The sequence below is a fragment of the Strongylocentrotus purpuratus genome, unplaced genomic scaffold (genome assembly GCF_000002235.5).
Source record: "Strongylocentrotus purpuratus isolate Spur 01 unplaced genomic scaffold, Spur_5.0 spur5_scaffold_3, whole genome shotgun sequence".
Taxonomy (NCBI): Eukaryota; Metazoa; Echinodermata; class Echinoidea; order Camarodonta; family Strongylocentrotidae; genus Strongylocentrotus; species Strongylocentrotus purpuratus.
This window is the reverse complement of record NW_022145609.1, coordinates 31,371,751-31,386,581: the sequence shown is the minus strand read 5'-3', so window position 1 is coordinate 31,386,581 and position 14,831 is coordinate 31,371,751. Positions and strand designations below refer to the sequence as shown.

General features: G+C 38.0%; 1 protein-coding gene across 1 annotated transcript; it reads left to right on the top strand.

Annotated features, from left to right (window-relative positions):
• The first annotated feature begins 879 nt into the window (after positions 1–879).
• Positions 880–5,146, top strand: LOC105446277. Its single transcript, XM_030995885.1, has one exon. It carries the CDS (start codon positions 1,670–1,672, stop codon positions 5,144–5,146), a length of 3,477 nt encoding a protein of 1,158 aa, XP_030851745.1. The 5' UTR covers positions 880–1,669.
• Positions 5,147–14,831: the final 9,685 nt, after the last annotated feature.

Sequence of the window (14,831 nt, the reverse complement as noted above, 5' to 3'; positions counted from 1 at the left end):
ACATGATACTGTTTCTTTCACAATGCAATTGCATGACCAGAACTCAACTTTATCTTTAAGCTAAATTTATACTCTAAACGCAAGAGTTCTTTGAAAATGGTACATGCGCGGAACACTGTATTTTGCTTGCCGATATCGATATCAAAACGCTTGCAAACGCTTAACCGCTCCAGACAGGTTGAAAAAGGTTGAACTTTGAAAGCGTTTCCTTGCGATTCTTATTGCCGTCTCCAAAAACTGAACCACTAGCGTTTGAGAGTGAGTGGAAATCCAGCTTTACGCAACACGCTCTAAAGCTATGGTCACAAATCAGAGCGGCGACCGACCGATTAGTAGCCTGCTCGGTCGCCGCTGGAATTTAGGCATCGCCCAGCGATTTTCGGAGAAGTCGAGCAGGCTGTAGAGCCCCAGCGATACCCTCGTGTAGGTTTAAATGATATCTGAAACACAATCTTCAGTACTCACCGCCCTCTTTTTCACAAATGCAATTATGCTTGTGGTCGACACTGATGATGTCATTACGCCAATAGGTTGGAAACGGTATACGCATTACGAAATAAGTTCCTCCTTCATCAAAATCAAAAGAATATCCTCTGAACCTGTTGTAAGTCAAGTTTGAACCGTCTTGCCAAGTCACACTGCCTAGTCCTATCCAGTATTCTGAGCTATTATCGGGTAGGTTGGAGACCAAGAAGTCCTGTTCTACCTTGGATCCTATAGAGACCAGATGCATTCCCAGATCCTCACAAGAGACTTTCGATGTGTAAAAGTCAAACGGGTTTTGAGAGAAATGGTACAAGGACCCATCGAATTCAATCTGATTCACATCATAAGCTGCAAGACAGAAATAGAATCAAACGAGCAGATATTACTATCTGTCACATGAGAATTAAGAATGATGTTACCCTGAATAGGGTGTGTTTTTCCTTTGGTGTTTGGATTTCAGTTACACCATGAATAAAGCCTCTTTGAGCCGAGACCTAAAACCAGTAAGATTAATTGTCGTTTTTGCGTGACAATTTATGGCGACCTTGCCAGGACCAAAGTTTTAGGTCTCGTATGTTATATCACATTTTGTTGGTTAAATATCCGTTACACTGTATGGGTAGGTTTCGTTTTGAAAGAGAGACGGATGTTAGCAAAAAGAGTGATTTTGCGGTTCGGTGTGGTGTGTCTCTCGCCACGGTTTCAGCAGTGCGTGTACCGTCAATAGACGTACAGTATTTGCGGTGGGTGATTTGCGTCGGTATACGGGATTGTGTGTAGATTGTTATTCAGATTTCAGGTATGCGTGTTATGTGCATGGGTGTCCGTAGGCATTGTGCATTTCAGCGGTGTGTACAGGTTTGTATGCGAGGGCTGTGATGGGTTTCAATGACCTGAATTGGACATGGTGTTGGATTTAGCTGTGTGTGAGCATGAGTTAATCTAGGTTGGATGCACAGGGATACTTGTTGTCATACTTTGACTTTGAGACGGGTCTTGATATTGCATGTCTATGTTAATTAAGACAAATGGTGGATAGTTTTTCACGGGTTCTTGTCTTGGGAATTAAGCTAGACCTCTACAACAAGAGTCTTGATGGTTGTCGGTGTTTTCTTGAATAGATTCTACGTGGATTGTTCCGTACCTGTTGATACCCAGTTGTGATTTCGAATACAGTTTCATAATGGCCAGTATAGATCAGATTAAAGAGTTCTCAACCCTAGGTCGAGAGATGAGCCTTGCGGGTAGTGAGCTTAGTAAGTTCGTTTCCGAGCGCTGCGCCGAAGTGTTGAGAGTAAAAGAGCTAGAATGTGATCGCGAAGAGCGCGAAAAAGAAGTGAAGCTAGCCGAGCTTCGGGTCGAGGAGAGAAAGACTGCCGGTGTAGATTCGGGGGGTTTGAGGTTGAAAATTGGTAAATTTGATGATACAAGTGATAAATTTGATGCGTACATTACTAAATTCGAATTAGTCATGGCTAGTCAAAAGGTACCTGACAGTGTAAGAGCCTTACACCTTATTTCTAAATTGACAGGGCAGGCTTTGGAGGTAGTGAATAGAATGTCAAAGGAAACTCGCAATGATTACGAGGCAGTAAAGCGAGAGTTGATGGAGTTCTATCATTTGACCGCCGATGGTTATAGAAGAAAATTTCGTACGGCGAAGCCAGAAAAGCATGAACAGCCAAGGCAATTCAGTGTACGATTGAAGGGTTACTTGCAGAATTGGATTGAGTTATCAAATATTGAAGAGAATTATGACTCCCTGTTTGATTTAATCCTAAGAGAACAGTTTGTGTATTGTTGCCCAAGGGAAGTTGAAGTGTTTGTTAGAGAGGGGCAAGATAGTAGCATTGATAAGGTTGTTGAAAGGGCTATGGTTTATGTAGGGGCCCATGGATTACATACCTTCGGCACACCCCGCAATCCAGGTGGATTCAAACCGACGGTTACACGTACACAAGGTGTTGTTAGTCCCGCTCAGCCAAGTGTCCCCAAGGGTAACGTTAACACTAAGGGTTTTAACTCGCGTACACCAAGTAGTAGGGGTGGAGGAGCATATGATGCAAGCAAGCGTTCTGCTAGAGGTTGTTATATGTGTGGTAGCCAGGGGCACTTTAAGAACGAATGTCCGTTGCGCAAACAGATACATTCAGCGCAAGGAATGATGACTTTGGATGGGACAGATTTCCCCACCCAAAGAGTAGAGAGTAATGACAGTTCTCAGTTAGTCGCGAATGGTGGTGAGGATACAGGATATGGTATCGGTTCGTTAAGGTCTGTTGATAGTTCACCAAGTGCTAATACGGTGCAATTTGGACTAGCTAGTATCTGTTTACTACCGGTAGAAGCAAATGAATTGAATTCATTAGAGAAGACAGAACAAAGCATTGTGCATAAACTAGGCATGGCTTATGATCTGGTAGGGGCTATGACGAAGCATATGCCCGTAGTTTCAGGTAGGCTGGGAAAAGGGAACAAAGCAGTATCAGTTTTGAGAGATTGCGGGTGCACTACTTGTGTAGTTAAATCAGAACTAGTCGATGAAGATCAGCTGACAGGGTACACGCAGGTAGTGTTGCTCATTGATGGTACAGTAAGGGAGTTCCCAGTTGCGAGACTGACAGTTGATTCTCCATACTATGTGGGTGAGATAGAGGCTTTGTGTATGCCTCATTCACTATTTGATGTTGTTATTGGTGATATAACTGGTGCACGTGAACCCCGCGATCCAGATTTGAACTGGGTACCTAAAGGAGGTAGAGTAGTAAGTGACGTTGCAGATCAGGTGAATAGTGATGATGAGAGTACCATTGGTGAGGTCAATGATGCTATTGGAGTGCAGGTTGTGGATAGAGATGAGCGAGTTGAGCAGGTTGCAAATATCTCTGGTGTGAAAGAGGATAGTCCATTGGTGATGGCAGTTGAAACTCGATCTCAGAAGGAGATCAAGGTCAAACCGCTCAAGGGTTTGAAGATTGGCAGTCCCGTTTCCTGCATAGAGCCTGCAGGTTTTGTTCGTGAGCAGAAGGAAGATCCATCTTTGCGTTCATTGTGGAACAAAGTAGGTAGGGATGAAAAGTCTAAGTACGTGTTTGTGTGCGAAGGAGAGTGTTTGTACAGACAGAGAAGAGATGGAAATAACCCTAAGCTAGGTATCGGACATAAGTGTGTAGTGCTCCCTAAGTCCCAAAGAGAGAAAGTAATGAAAGTGGCACATGAGTCCTTGATGGGAGGTCATATAGGCATAAACAATACAATGGCCAAAATCAAGTGTCAATTCTTCTGGCCAGGAATGTCGGTGGATGTAGCAAACTTCTGTCGATCCTGTGACATTTGCCAGAAGACAGCCAGTAAGGGTAGAGTGCCGAAGGCAACATTAGGTCGAATGCCGATAATAGGTGTACCATTTCAGAGAATAGCTATAGATTTAGCGGGACCATTCACTAGGTCAGAGAGAGGTCATACGCATATCCTGACAGTTGTCGATTATGCAACCAGGTATGTGGAAGCCATACCTTTGAAGACAATAACAACTGTGGAAGTGGCCGAAGCACTTCTCAGTGTGTATAGTAGGGTAGGAATACCGAATGAAGTCATGTCAGACTTGGGTCCACAGTTTGTTTCAAGTTTAATGAGGGAGGTGTCAAGATTGTTGTCTATTCGACAGGTCACTAGCTCTAGGTATCATCCCATATGCAATGGTTTAGTAGAGAGGTATAATGGGTTAATAAAGACTGCGCTGCGACGGTTGTGCGCGGATGAACCACGTGAGTGGGACAGATATTTGCCTGCGCTCCTCTTTGCATTGCGCGAGACTCCTAGCTCTAGTCTTGGATATTCTCCTTTTGAGCTGTTATATGGGAGAAATGTTCGTGGTCCCATGGATGTGTTGAGGGAATTGTGGACAAATGATGATGTAACTCCGGAGTTGAAAGATGAGTATGAATATGTCATAGAGCTTCGTGAAAAGTTGGTGAAGTCATGGGAGTTAGCCCAGGAAACCTTGAAAGGTGCTGCGGGGAAATACAAGAAGTATTATGATAGGAATGCTCGAAACAGGAAATTAGATATCGGGGATCAGGTGCTGATTTTGCTTCCCACTGATCAGAACAAGTTGTTACTGAAGTGGATGGGTCCATTTCCTGTTGTTGGCGTGAAGTACGATTATGACTACATTGTAGATGTAAAAGGAGTTCCTAAGACATATCACATCAATCTTCTGAAGAAATACTTTCCCAGGGAGGAGGTTGACTTGTCAGTGGCTGGCTGTTTTGATATGTGCACAGAGAGTAGCGAAGTGTGTGAGGATTCTGGGGAAGATGTTGAGGTTCAGATTAGTGATTTGGATCGCGCTGAGGTGACAGTGATGCCGTCTATACATCAGAAGGAATTCATAGAGCATGTCAGGGTGAATGAGTCCTTGGAAGAGAGTCGTAGGAAAGAGATATCTCAGTTGTTGCGCGAATATCAAGATATTTTTTCTGATGTACCAAAGAAGACAACAGCTGCAGAGTGCAAATTGCATTTGACAAGTGATGAACCAGTGCGTTCACCCCCATACAAAGTTCCCCAGGCAATGAAAGAAACTGTAGAGAAGGAAGTAGATACGATGTTGCGAATGGGAATTATTGAACCGGCAGATTCCCCTTATGATCAATAAAACCTACATGTTTCTATTTGATTTGTGCATAAGGTCCATAATTCGCAACTTTGGGGCTGGATTGAGGTGGGTTTTTTTTAAGACGACACACGTGTCCCCGCAAATGTACGTGCAATGCCCGTGAAATATTGGTTAAAAAATGATGCAAGACTAGAAAAAAAGAAATCAAAAATCGCGCGATAATATGTCCATGCATTGCGGAATTACTCACGAAATATCAACAACAGATGAAAGACTAAAAGAATATATTCTTTCTTTCAGGAAACCCTTAATACATAACCCGGGCCCTGATTCCTTTATTTAAACCTTCTTGGCATTCTTTGTGATTCGTATAATAGAATATAGTCAATATACAATAGAAAGGAAAAGAATATCAATAGGAAAGGTGAAATTACAAACCTTCCCCGGTACTGAGATATATTTGCGTACTGATCACAAATGTAAGAATGTAAAAAGTAAAGTCCATCTGTAAGATAAGCACAATTATTATTGTATTAAGACTAACAAAAGGATAACGTTTTCATCAATACTTTGTACTTATCTTCCAATTTAGAAAAGTCATCTAACTACATGAACCTGCTGACCGACGATGAATTATAGCAAAAAAACAAACAAAAATTATGTCGAATCATCTCAAGCTACGAAGTATAAAATTAAGTGATACATAATGATTTAACATATGCAATAAAAAAGCAAACTATGGTGTGTTATCGTATCAAAGGGACAATCGATCGGGTGAATCGCATTTCACCAACACAAGCAATCCACCACATACGCACACGCTCACATACTTTTTAAATTTTTTTAAAAACAATTTTGTTTTATTTCTCCAGATGTGTAATACAAACCATGACATACAATTGAATAAAATAAACGTGTTCAATATTGATGCTTTTACATAAACATAATTAAACACAAACTTATTTGCAGTATAATATAACTTAGCAACAAAGTAAACGTATAAGTACCTAAACATAATATGTCAATTGTAAATGTTATTCACTTATATATTACAAAAAAAAAACTTAAACAAATCTGGAGGTAATTTTACTGAAACAATCCTGCCCCCTCCCTGCTCCCTCCCTGCCCTCTCCATCACACAAACATACTCACCCTCTATCACACAAACATACTCACCCACCCACACACATACTCACCCACTCACCCATCCCCCCCCCCCACATACACTACTCACTCGGTGGATGTCTGCCAACATTCTCAACTCAAGAAAAATATACTAAATAAGTTATCCAGGCCGCAAAATAGAGTTACGCTTTTAACAGGCTCACGGTGGAGAAAAAAACAAATCTTAATTAATCTTAAGCTGCTCCCACTTTAAGAAATGTGATCCCAGCTTTCCCATTTTAATTGCTATTTTCTTTTCCTCATCCCTATACTTAAAAATGCTTTTTTCATCTTTTCTAAAGTTAGTACTCGCCCCCCCCCCCCGATCTTGACATAAATGTAACATACTTCACCATGAAAATGATAGTATTACACATTTTTATTCTATATTAACTACCTACCAACCCAACAAATATATCTCGCCATTCTAAATCTTTAATTTCATCTAACTCAAAAAGTTGTATTAAAGCCTGCCATATCCTTTGAACGCTCCCACAAGATAAAAATAAATGTTTGTATGTTTCTATTTCCTGCTTACAAAACGAACATAAATTATCACCAACAAAACCAAATCTACGAAGATGCTCATTAGTGTATATGGCTCCATGCAATAATTTAAATTGAAATTCACGTTGTTTTCTAATGAGTATAGTAATTCTTGGTCTAACAAATATTTCTTTTAATTCTTTATCTATAAAATCATAATCATTTTGCCCATCCCTTACCTGCAAATCATACGTTTGTTGCAGCGCTTTGATAAAATAATCATAGATTGTTCTTGAACCCACATCCACAAACTGTATTTTATTACTAGAAATATGGAAATAAGTATTAAAGTTTATCAAATCAACCTCGAGGAATTCTATTAACCCTGAATCATCCTTCCATAACCTGGGTATCGCATCATAAATATCAATAATCATAAGCAAATTATTACCTTTCATACCGCGGTTCATAAAATATTTAACAGACTTAACATGACCTTTCTCAACCAAATGATTCAGTTGAACAATCCCTCTTTCAAACAAGTATCTATCAAATATACTTTTTCCATTTATACATATATTCTGATTATTAAAAATAATTGGATTAATATAACCCTCCAAATATCTTAAATTACTTGTCTCTTGCCATGCTTGCAACATTTCCATATAGTATGGTGGAATATCTAAAACGAGTTTAATCTTTTTTAAATCATAATCACATAAAAAAATAAATCTACCACCCACAAACTGTAAGCAATGATCAAAAAACAATTTCCATCCCAAACTTTTCTCTCAATATAAAAGACGTTTTATCCACATTATGCGCTGTATTTTAACGGACATTTCAAAATTAATCATTCTTAATCCTCCAAATTCATAATCCTGATACATTATTGCCCGTTTAATTCTATCTTTCCCCCTCCATAAGAATTCAAATGAAATTTTTGCAACTTCTTTGTATACCCAATGAGGGACAATAACGAGAGATGAAATATAATTTAATTTTGAAAGCGCATAAGTTTTTTAATAGCAAATGTATTTTACCCATAATAGTTAAATCTCTTTGTTTCCACCATACAAGCAATTTTTTTTATTTTACTTAGAATTTCTTTATAATTCAAATCATCATTTAATCTTCGATCTAATGAATAACTAACCCCTAAAATATGTATTTCCTTAACCAAATTTCCAAATAAAGGCCCATCAGGTTTATTCTCATCCTCACCCATCCACATAAAATGTGTCTTTGTTTTATTCACTTTAAGACCACTAATTTGTTCAAATGATTCAAAAATATATTGCAACTTTCTAACTGAATCAATATCCTTCAAAAATATTGTCATATCATCTGCATATAACACTTGCCTAATTTCAGATTTTCCAAATGTAATCCCTTTAATACCTTTGTCCCTCCTTACTGCTTGCGCCAAAATTTCGATGGCAACCAAAAACAAATATGGCGATAATGGATCCCCTTGCCTTACTTCCCTTTCTATTTCAAAATACCCCGTGGAGTGACCACCGTTCATAACACAACTACTTATCCCTTTATACAATAATTTTACCCAAGAGCAAAATTAATCTCCAAAACCGAACAATTTCAATATTTGAAATAAATATCTATGAGATACAGAGTCGAAAGCTTTCTCAAAATCCACTGCACACAAAAACCCTTTCCCTTGTTCCCCATAATGCATAGAATAAAATAACATGTCATCTATCATTCGTACAGCTTCCCCAATATTTCTATCTTTTATCCATACGCGAACGCACCCACATCTCCCCACACACACCAACATCCCATATAATATCTATACACCGCACACACTCAATCCTGCGGATAACGCGAATGAGGAAAATACCCATTTATTTCCCACAAATTAATACTTTACTTTGGGTATCAGATACCTTAGGCTTATTAAAAATATCTTCTAAAAGGTTTTCTAGGTGTTAAAACGTACCTCGAGGTTTATGAAAAACTCTGGCAAAATTCGGGTTTTTACAGAAGTAGACGACTGTACAAGAGACCAACGTCTTCCTCCTATGACGTGCTTTATTATCTGAAGCAAATCATTATTTTAGAAGTGCAAAAACCACTTTCGATAATGGTCGACAAAGTTTTCGAATAATTGATATATAAGAAGGCACTTCATGCCCAGACATATTCAATTGTATACGTGCTTCTGCACGGGAGAAATAATTCTATACTTTCTGAGTGAAGGTGCTTCGTTATATTTTTCATGATTGTTCTACTTTTTGAACAAAGAGGAGGATCTATACAAGAGAAAATATTAGGTTGCGTAAAACAGGATGAATAGAAATAAACATGAGAGCAGGAATGAGGAATACGCTACTCATTTATAATTAATGATGAATTTAAAAGCTCATTGCAAAAGGACCGTGTCATTTCATGAGGGGAAAACAATTATGCCAAAAATACTTTTATTGTATTGATCATTCCTATTAATGTCGTCACACTTTCAATTTACTTTGATTATATTACACCTCTCTTCACTCCCTTCCTTTGCGTGCGTGGGTGTGTGTGTGTGTGTCCCAATTACTAGTATTTCTGTTCCCAATTCCATCTCTCTTCCTTTTTTTCTCTGTTGTACACATTTTGATCATCTTCCTTTACTCTCAATTCACTCACCTACATGCTCCGTTTCTCACTCTCTCATTCTCTCTCATCAACTTCTTTCGTTCCCTCTATCTACCCCACTCTCTCTCTGTTTCTCTCTCCATTTGTCTCCATGTGTGTGTGTGTGTGTGTGTGTGTGTGTGCGCGTGCGTGCGTGTATGTGTGTGTGTGTGTGTCTCTCTCTTCTGCCTGTTCTGTTGCTGTATTCACTTCATCTGTCTTGCTTGTTTCAATTGGTATCTCTTTGTACATCTAGTCACCTACTCAGCAAACGGTTAAATAAGAAACCTCTGCACTCAAGTAGTATTTATACATAAATACATATATATTTCAATTATTATCATACAGTAATTTACGTTAACCTACATATTCAAAAGTACAATATCAAAAAAATATCTTTACCTTTACATAGCTACGACTTCAGAATTAATTTAATTAATACTTTATCTTATGTATATGAGTAACATTCGATACCGAGTTGAACGAATAATGACATGAGGCAAAGTTCTCACCAATCAACATAATTTTTTCTACAATGCCAACTTCAATATCTGGAAGTCAGTAATATATGTGAACAGGAGAAGAACAAAATTATGATGTGTTTCCAGAGAATAAATCATTAATTTTCTACTTGTCTCCTTCAAACGCAAACAAGTACACATGAATCACGATGTTTCTCTATGCAAGATGTTTACCAACTTTTACAATTCAACCCCTCATCTGAGGGTAGCGACCCCCATGGAATTTAAATAGGCTTTTAGTTTTAGCAGGTATTGAATGGGTAAATTCTATAAACATTGACCAATACGTACGGCAATGACCATGAAACCCTTGTAGGATTGTGGGCCAAAATGTTTAAAGGGATAGTTGAGTTCTGTTGCAGAGGGCGCTACACAAAATCTTTTTTTTCCTTCAATTTAAACCCGGGTCTAAATCATGGTTTAAAACCTCTACTGCAGACTAAAGTTAGCGTATAAGCCCACATTGCCTATTGCCTATTGAATCTCTAAGAACCATTATGCCTTTTGGGGCCAAATTACAACGTGAATTGTATTACACTCAATTTAAAAAATAGATACTGATTATGCTTTACACATTTCATATAAACCATCAGTTAAATACAAAAAATATATATAAAACTAAAGAGAATTTCATACTCTACCAACATCAATTAATTAAGTGCATACATTCCACGTTGTTAGGTAGGACAAGCCATACAGTTTGTCATACCTAGCAACAATAAATGTATGCAATTCGCATTCTGACTATTGAAATACAATTATTTGTAACATGGCACTTAAAGAGAGTGTAGCATGACGAGACTATGTGTCTTTCCCGTAGCCCTACTTGGGGGCAAATTGCGTATAAATACGACTACGGACGACGCGACCGCAGCATTCACGTGCGTGCAACATACGTGAAACCGAAGCGTCTGTTTTGCGAACGCTAGCGCGCACTGGCCATGTAGAGGTTAAGTCGCTGACTACCGTTAATTAAGTCCATTTGTTTACGTGCAGTTGTCCAAAAGAAGACGTAGATGGCGTAAACCAGTATTTGCCATGCTACACTCCCTTTAACAAAGATTTATGCAATAAATTTGATATTTTGATTATATTTTGAAAATGGTCTATTGTAGTCTTATGACTGCATGGTATTGACAAGTACGGTTAAGATCCCACTCATGGCACTTAAAGAGAGTGTAGCATGACGAGACTATGTGTCTTTCCCGTGGCCCTACTCGCGGCCAATCGGGTATAATACGACAAAGAAAAGACGCGACCGCAGCATTCACGTGCGTACAACATACGCGAAACCGAAGCGTAAGGAGAACTTCGGTCTGTTTTGCGAACGCTAGCGCGCACTGACCATGTAGAGATTAATCTTTGAATACCGTTAATTAAGTCCATTCGTTTACGTGCAATTGTCCAAAAGAAGACGGAGATGCCGTAAACCAGTATACAAATATACAATGACACTCGAGGGTCTAGCTGAAACTATTCGCATCGAAAGGAACATCAACTAGTACTGTTCTCCCGAGGGCCATCGGCCCGAGGGAGAAAAGTACTAATGATGTTCCTGAGTGCGAATAGTTTTAGCTTGTTCCGAGAATGAGTCATTTTATATTTGTTTTATATCCCTTCCATCTTTATTATTCCTACACTTCTGTAATAACATGAACCTTATACTCACATTCACATCTTACATTCAGATCTAAAAGAAATAAAAGAAAATTGCACGGCTCAAAAACAGGGTTTAGCTGGCGCTATTGCGTATAGTGCATGTAGTGCAATTATCGCGCGCACAGCGCAAATTGCATGTGCGCATGCTTGAGCGCTGTGAGCTGAGGCATTGAAATCCTGTACGCTCGCCGACGTCACGCATAGTACCTTTTTTTCCCTAGGAAAAAAATAGGTACTATGCGTGACGTCATCAATAAAAAAGGTACTATTTCGATGTAGGCGGCAGGAAACGTCTTTAATAGTAAAACTATTAATTTTCTTGTTGTGTACACTCCTAATGCAACAATCTTACGATAAGGGATATAATATTTGCCATGCTACACTCCCTTTAACATAGATTTATGCAATAAATTTGATATTTTGATTATATTTTGAAAATGGTCTATTGTAGTCTTATGACTGCATGGTATTGACAAGTACGGTTAAGATCCCACTCCTTTTCACCCAAGATCATGGACGAGCGATAAGGTACACCTAATGCTCATTAAAATTTGAATCGGCCAGAGCGGCCCCGTTTTTATTTATTGTTAAATGGTTTTTGCTAACTCATGCGTATGATTTCGATTGCAAGAGGATTACTTTATTTGTTTTCCGATGTATGACAGATAATTTTATATCAAATATTTATTTGAAATTCTTAACTATACTTAATGTCCACTTTCTTTTTTTGTCGAGTGTACAATAGATTTCACTAGACGAAAGAAATAGAATATTTGCTGAAGAAATTGTATGTCCAAAAACAATTCACGTCTTGTTTACAGTTACACGCAGTGATATTGGGGGGGGGGGGGATAAATGTTTCGATACCGCCTTGTTTAAACGCCGAGGTTTACAGCTACGATACTCCCTTTCTCAATATAAATTGATCAAGCATGTGCTGTAGCAGCGATGACAGTTTCACGAAACCGAATCTCTAATACCCCGTAAGAGTTTGTTCAAATTGGTTAGTTACTTCGAGAGAGATGTTCAAATACTTCTGTACGAATGAGCCTAACCCAACTAATCTAGAAAAGATAATACACCACAATTCAAATAAATAAATATTGCAATAAATGAAAGATGTTTAACATTCATGTGTTGTAATATTTGAACGTAGATAAATAATCAAACTTTGTGAAAATAAAATAACTATACATTTTAGTAATGAGAATTTGCAATGTTTTTTTTTACATGTGTTATGTGCTCTAATAATTCTAGTTGCTGTTACAGTGTATATGAAATTTGATGCATATGCGCTTTATAGATAATGTAATTTAACCATTATCAAAGATCATAACATATTTATTATTTCAAAAGAAATCTAGAGAAGAAAAAAAAAGTAATTTGTCTATTTATTGAGGTTCTCCTGAAAGTTGCGAATGAAAAGTGGGGCAGATCGAGTGGATCCAGTAATTTTTGGGTCATCGGCAACATAAGCAGTGGGCACCGGACGGGGGCCGTGCGGCCGTGCCCCCACCCTGTAGCCACGCTTTGCATTATAATAATTCCACTTTGCATATATATATGAAGAAATTAATTTTGAAGAAGCCTATATTGAATTTATGTCGAATAGGTTACAGCTCCAGGGCGTTTTTCATAGGTGGACTGAGATGTCATCGGGCAAGTCTCGGCGAGAAGGCACATCTTCTCCTGGGCGATGTACGTGAAGCATGAGCAAAGCGGGTCATTTAGGCACCGGTGGACGCATGCGATGACGGTCGATGCGGTATACGATGAGCGAACGAGGACATCGACGAGTGTTGCGCCATTGGCCAGAAGTCTGAAGTAAGTGGACTGCTTGTGAGCTATTATAATGTCAGAGAGTATATACAAGAAACTAATTACATGCAAAGACAAACAGAAAGTTTTAGCTTGAAATGAGTAAACGCTGTTAATATTCGATTAATACACTTTTTTAGTTTTTATCGTTATTTTCTGATAAAGTTTACTGAAAGTAAACTAAATTACTTCAACTCCAACCTATTTTCTTCCAACCGCTGTAATGAAGGCCTACATGAAAGTCAATCTCTTTCATTGCAACACGATACATGGCTAAATTATTCAACAAGTAAATTGAATTGCAGGAGCAGACTATCAATAGTTATTACCATCACCGTCTTCACAATCGATACCATGCTGCGTACATGAACATCCAGCACACATTCAAAGCCGATATACGGACGCATATAAAAAAAAGCTTTTTTATATGCATGCAAATTCCAAGAGTCTGTAGTTTCTATTGTGAGACTGTTGATTGGGTGAAATACATCACTCCTTAATAAGAGAAGAAAAGATGTAGCTTCGGAGAGTATTGGAATGTAAATTGATAACTCTTATTCTTAGTCAAATAATTGCTTCATTTTTTTTCAGGGCTGTTGCCAAGTCAAATTTCCTTATGTTTGAGAAGTATTTAAGCTTCGAACTACATGCGTCTCAAGAATGTCATCTTTTTGTTTAATTTTTTTTATTGTTTATATGCATGCAAATTCCAAGGGTCTGTAGTTATTATTGTGAGACTGTTGGTGAAATGCATCACTCCTTAATAAGAGAAGAAAAGATGTAGCTTCGGAGAGTATTGGAATGTAAATGGATAACTCTTATTCTTAGTCAAATAATTGCTTCATTTTTTTTCTTCAGGTGTACTTATCTATTATGTCACGAGAAGCAATACACTTATTAGCATACTGGAAATGCTTTTGTTCTCTCAATGGAAAATCTATTTGACAGTTCTAGAGGAGAGGGAAAAAAAAAAAAAAAAACTTTTTTATATGCATGCAAATTCCAAGAGTCTGTAGTTTCTATTGTGAGACTGTTGATTGGGTGAAATGCATCACTCCTTAATAAGAGAAGAAAAGATGTAGCTTCGGAGAGTATTGGAATGTAAATGGATAACTCTTATTCTTAGTCAAATAATTGCTTCATTTTTTTTCTTCAGGGCTGTTGCCAAGTCAAATTTCCTTATGTTTGAGAAGTATTTAAGCTTCGAACTACATGCGTCTCAAGAATGTCATCTTTTTGTTCAAATTTTTTTTTGTTTTTGATATGCATGCAAATTCCAAGGGTCTGTAGTTATTATTGTGAGACTGTTGGTGAAATGCATCTCTCCTTAATAAGAGAAGAAAAGATGTAGCTTCGGAGAGTATTGGAATGTAAATGGATAACTCTTATTCTTAGTCAAATAATTGCTTCATTTTTTTTTCAGGTGTACTTATCTATTA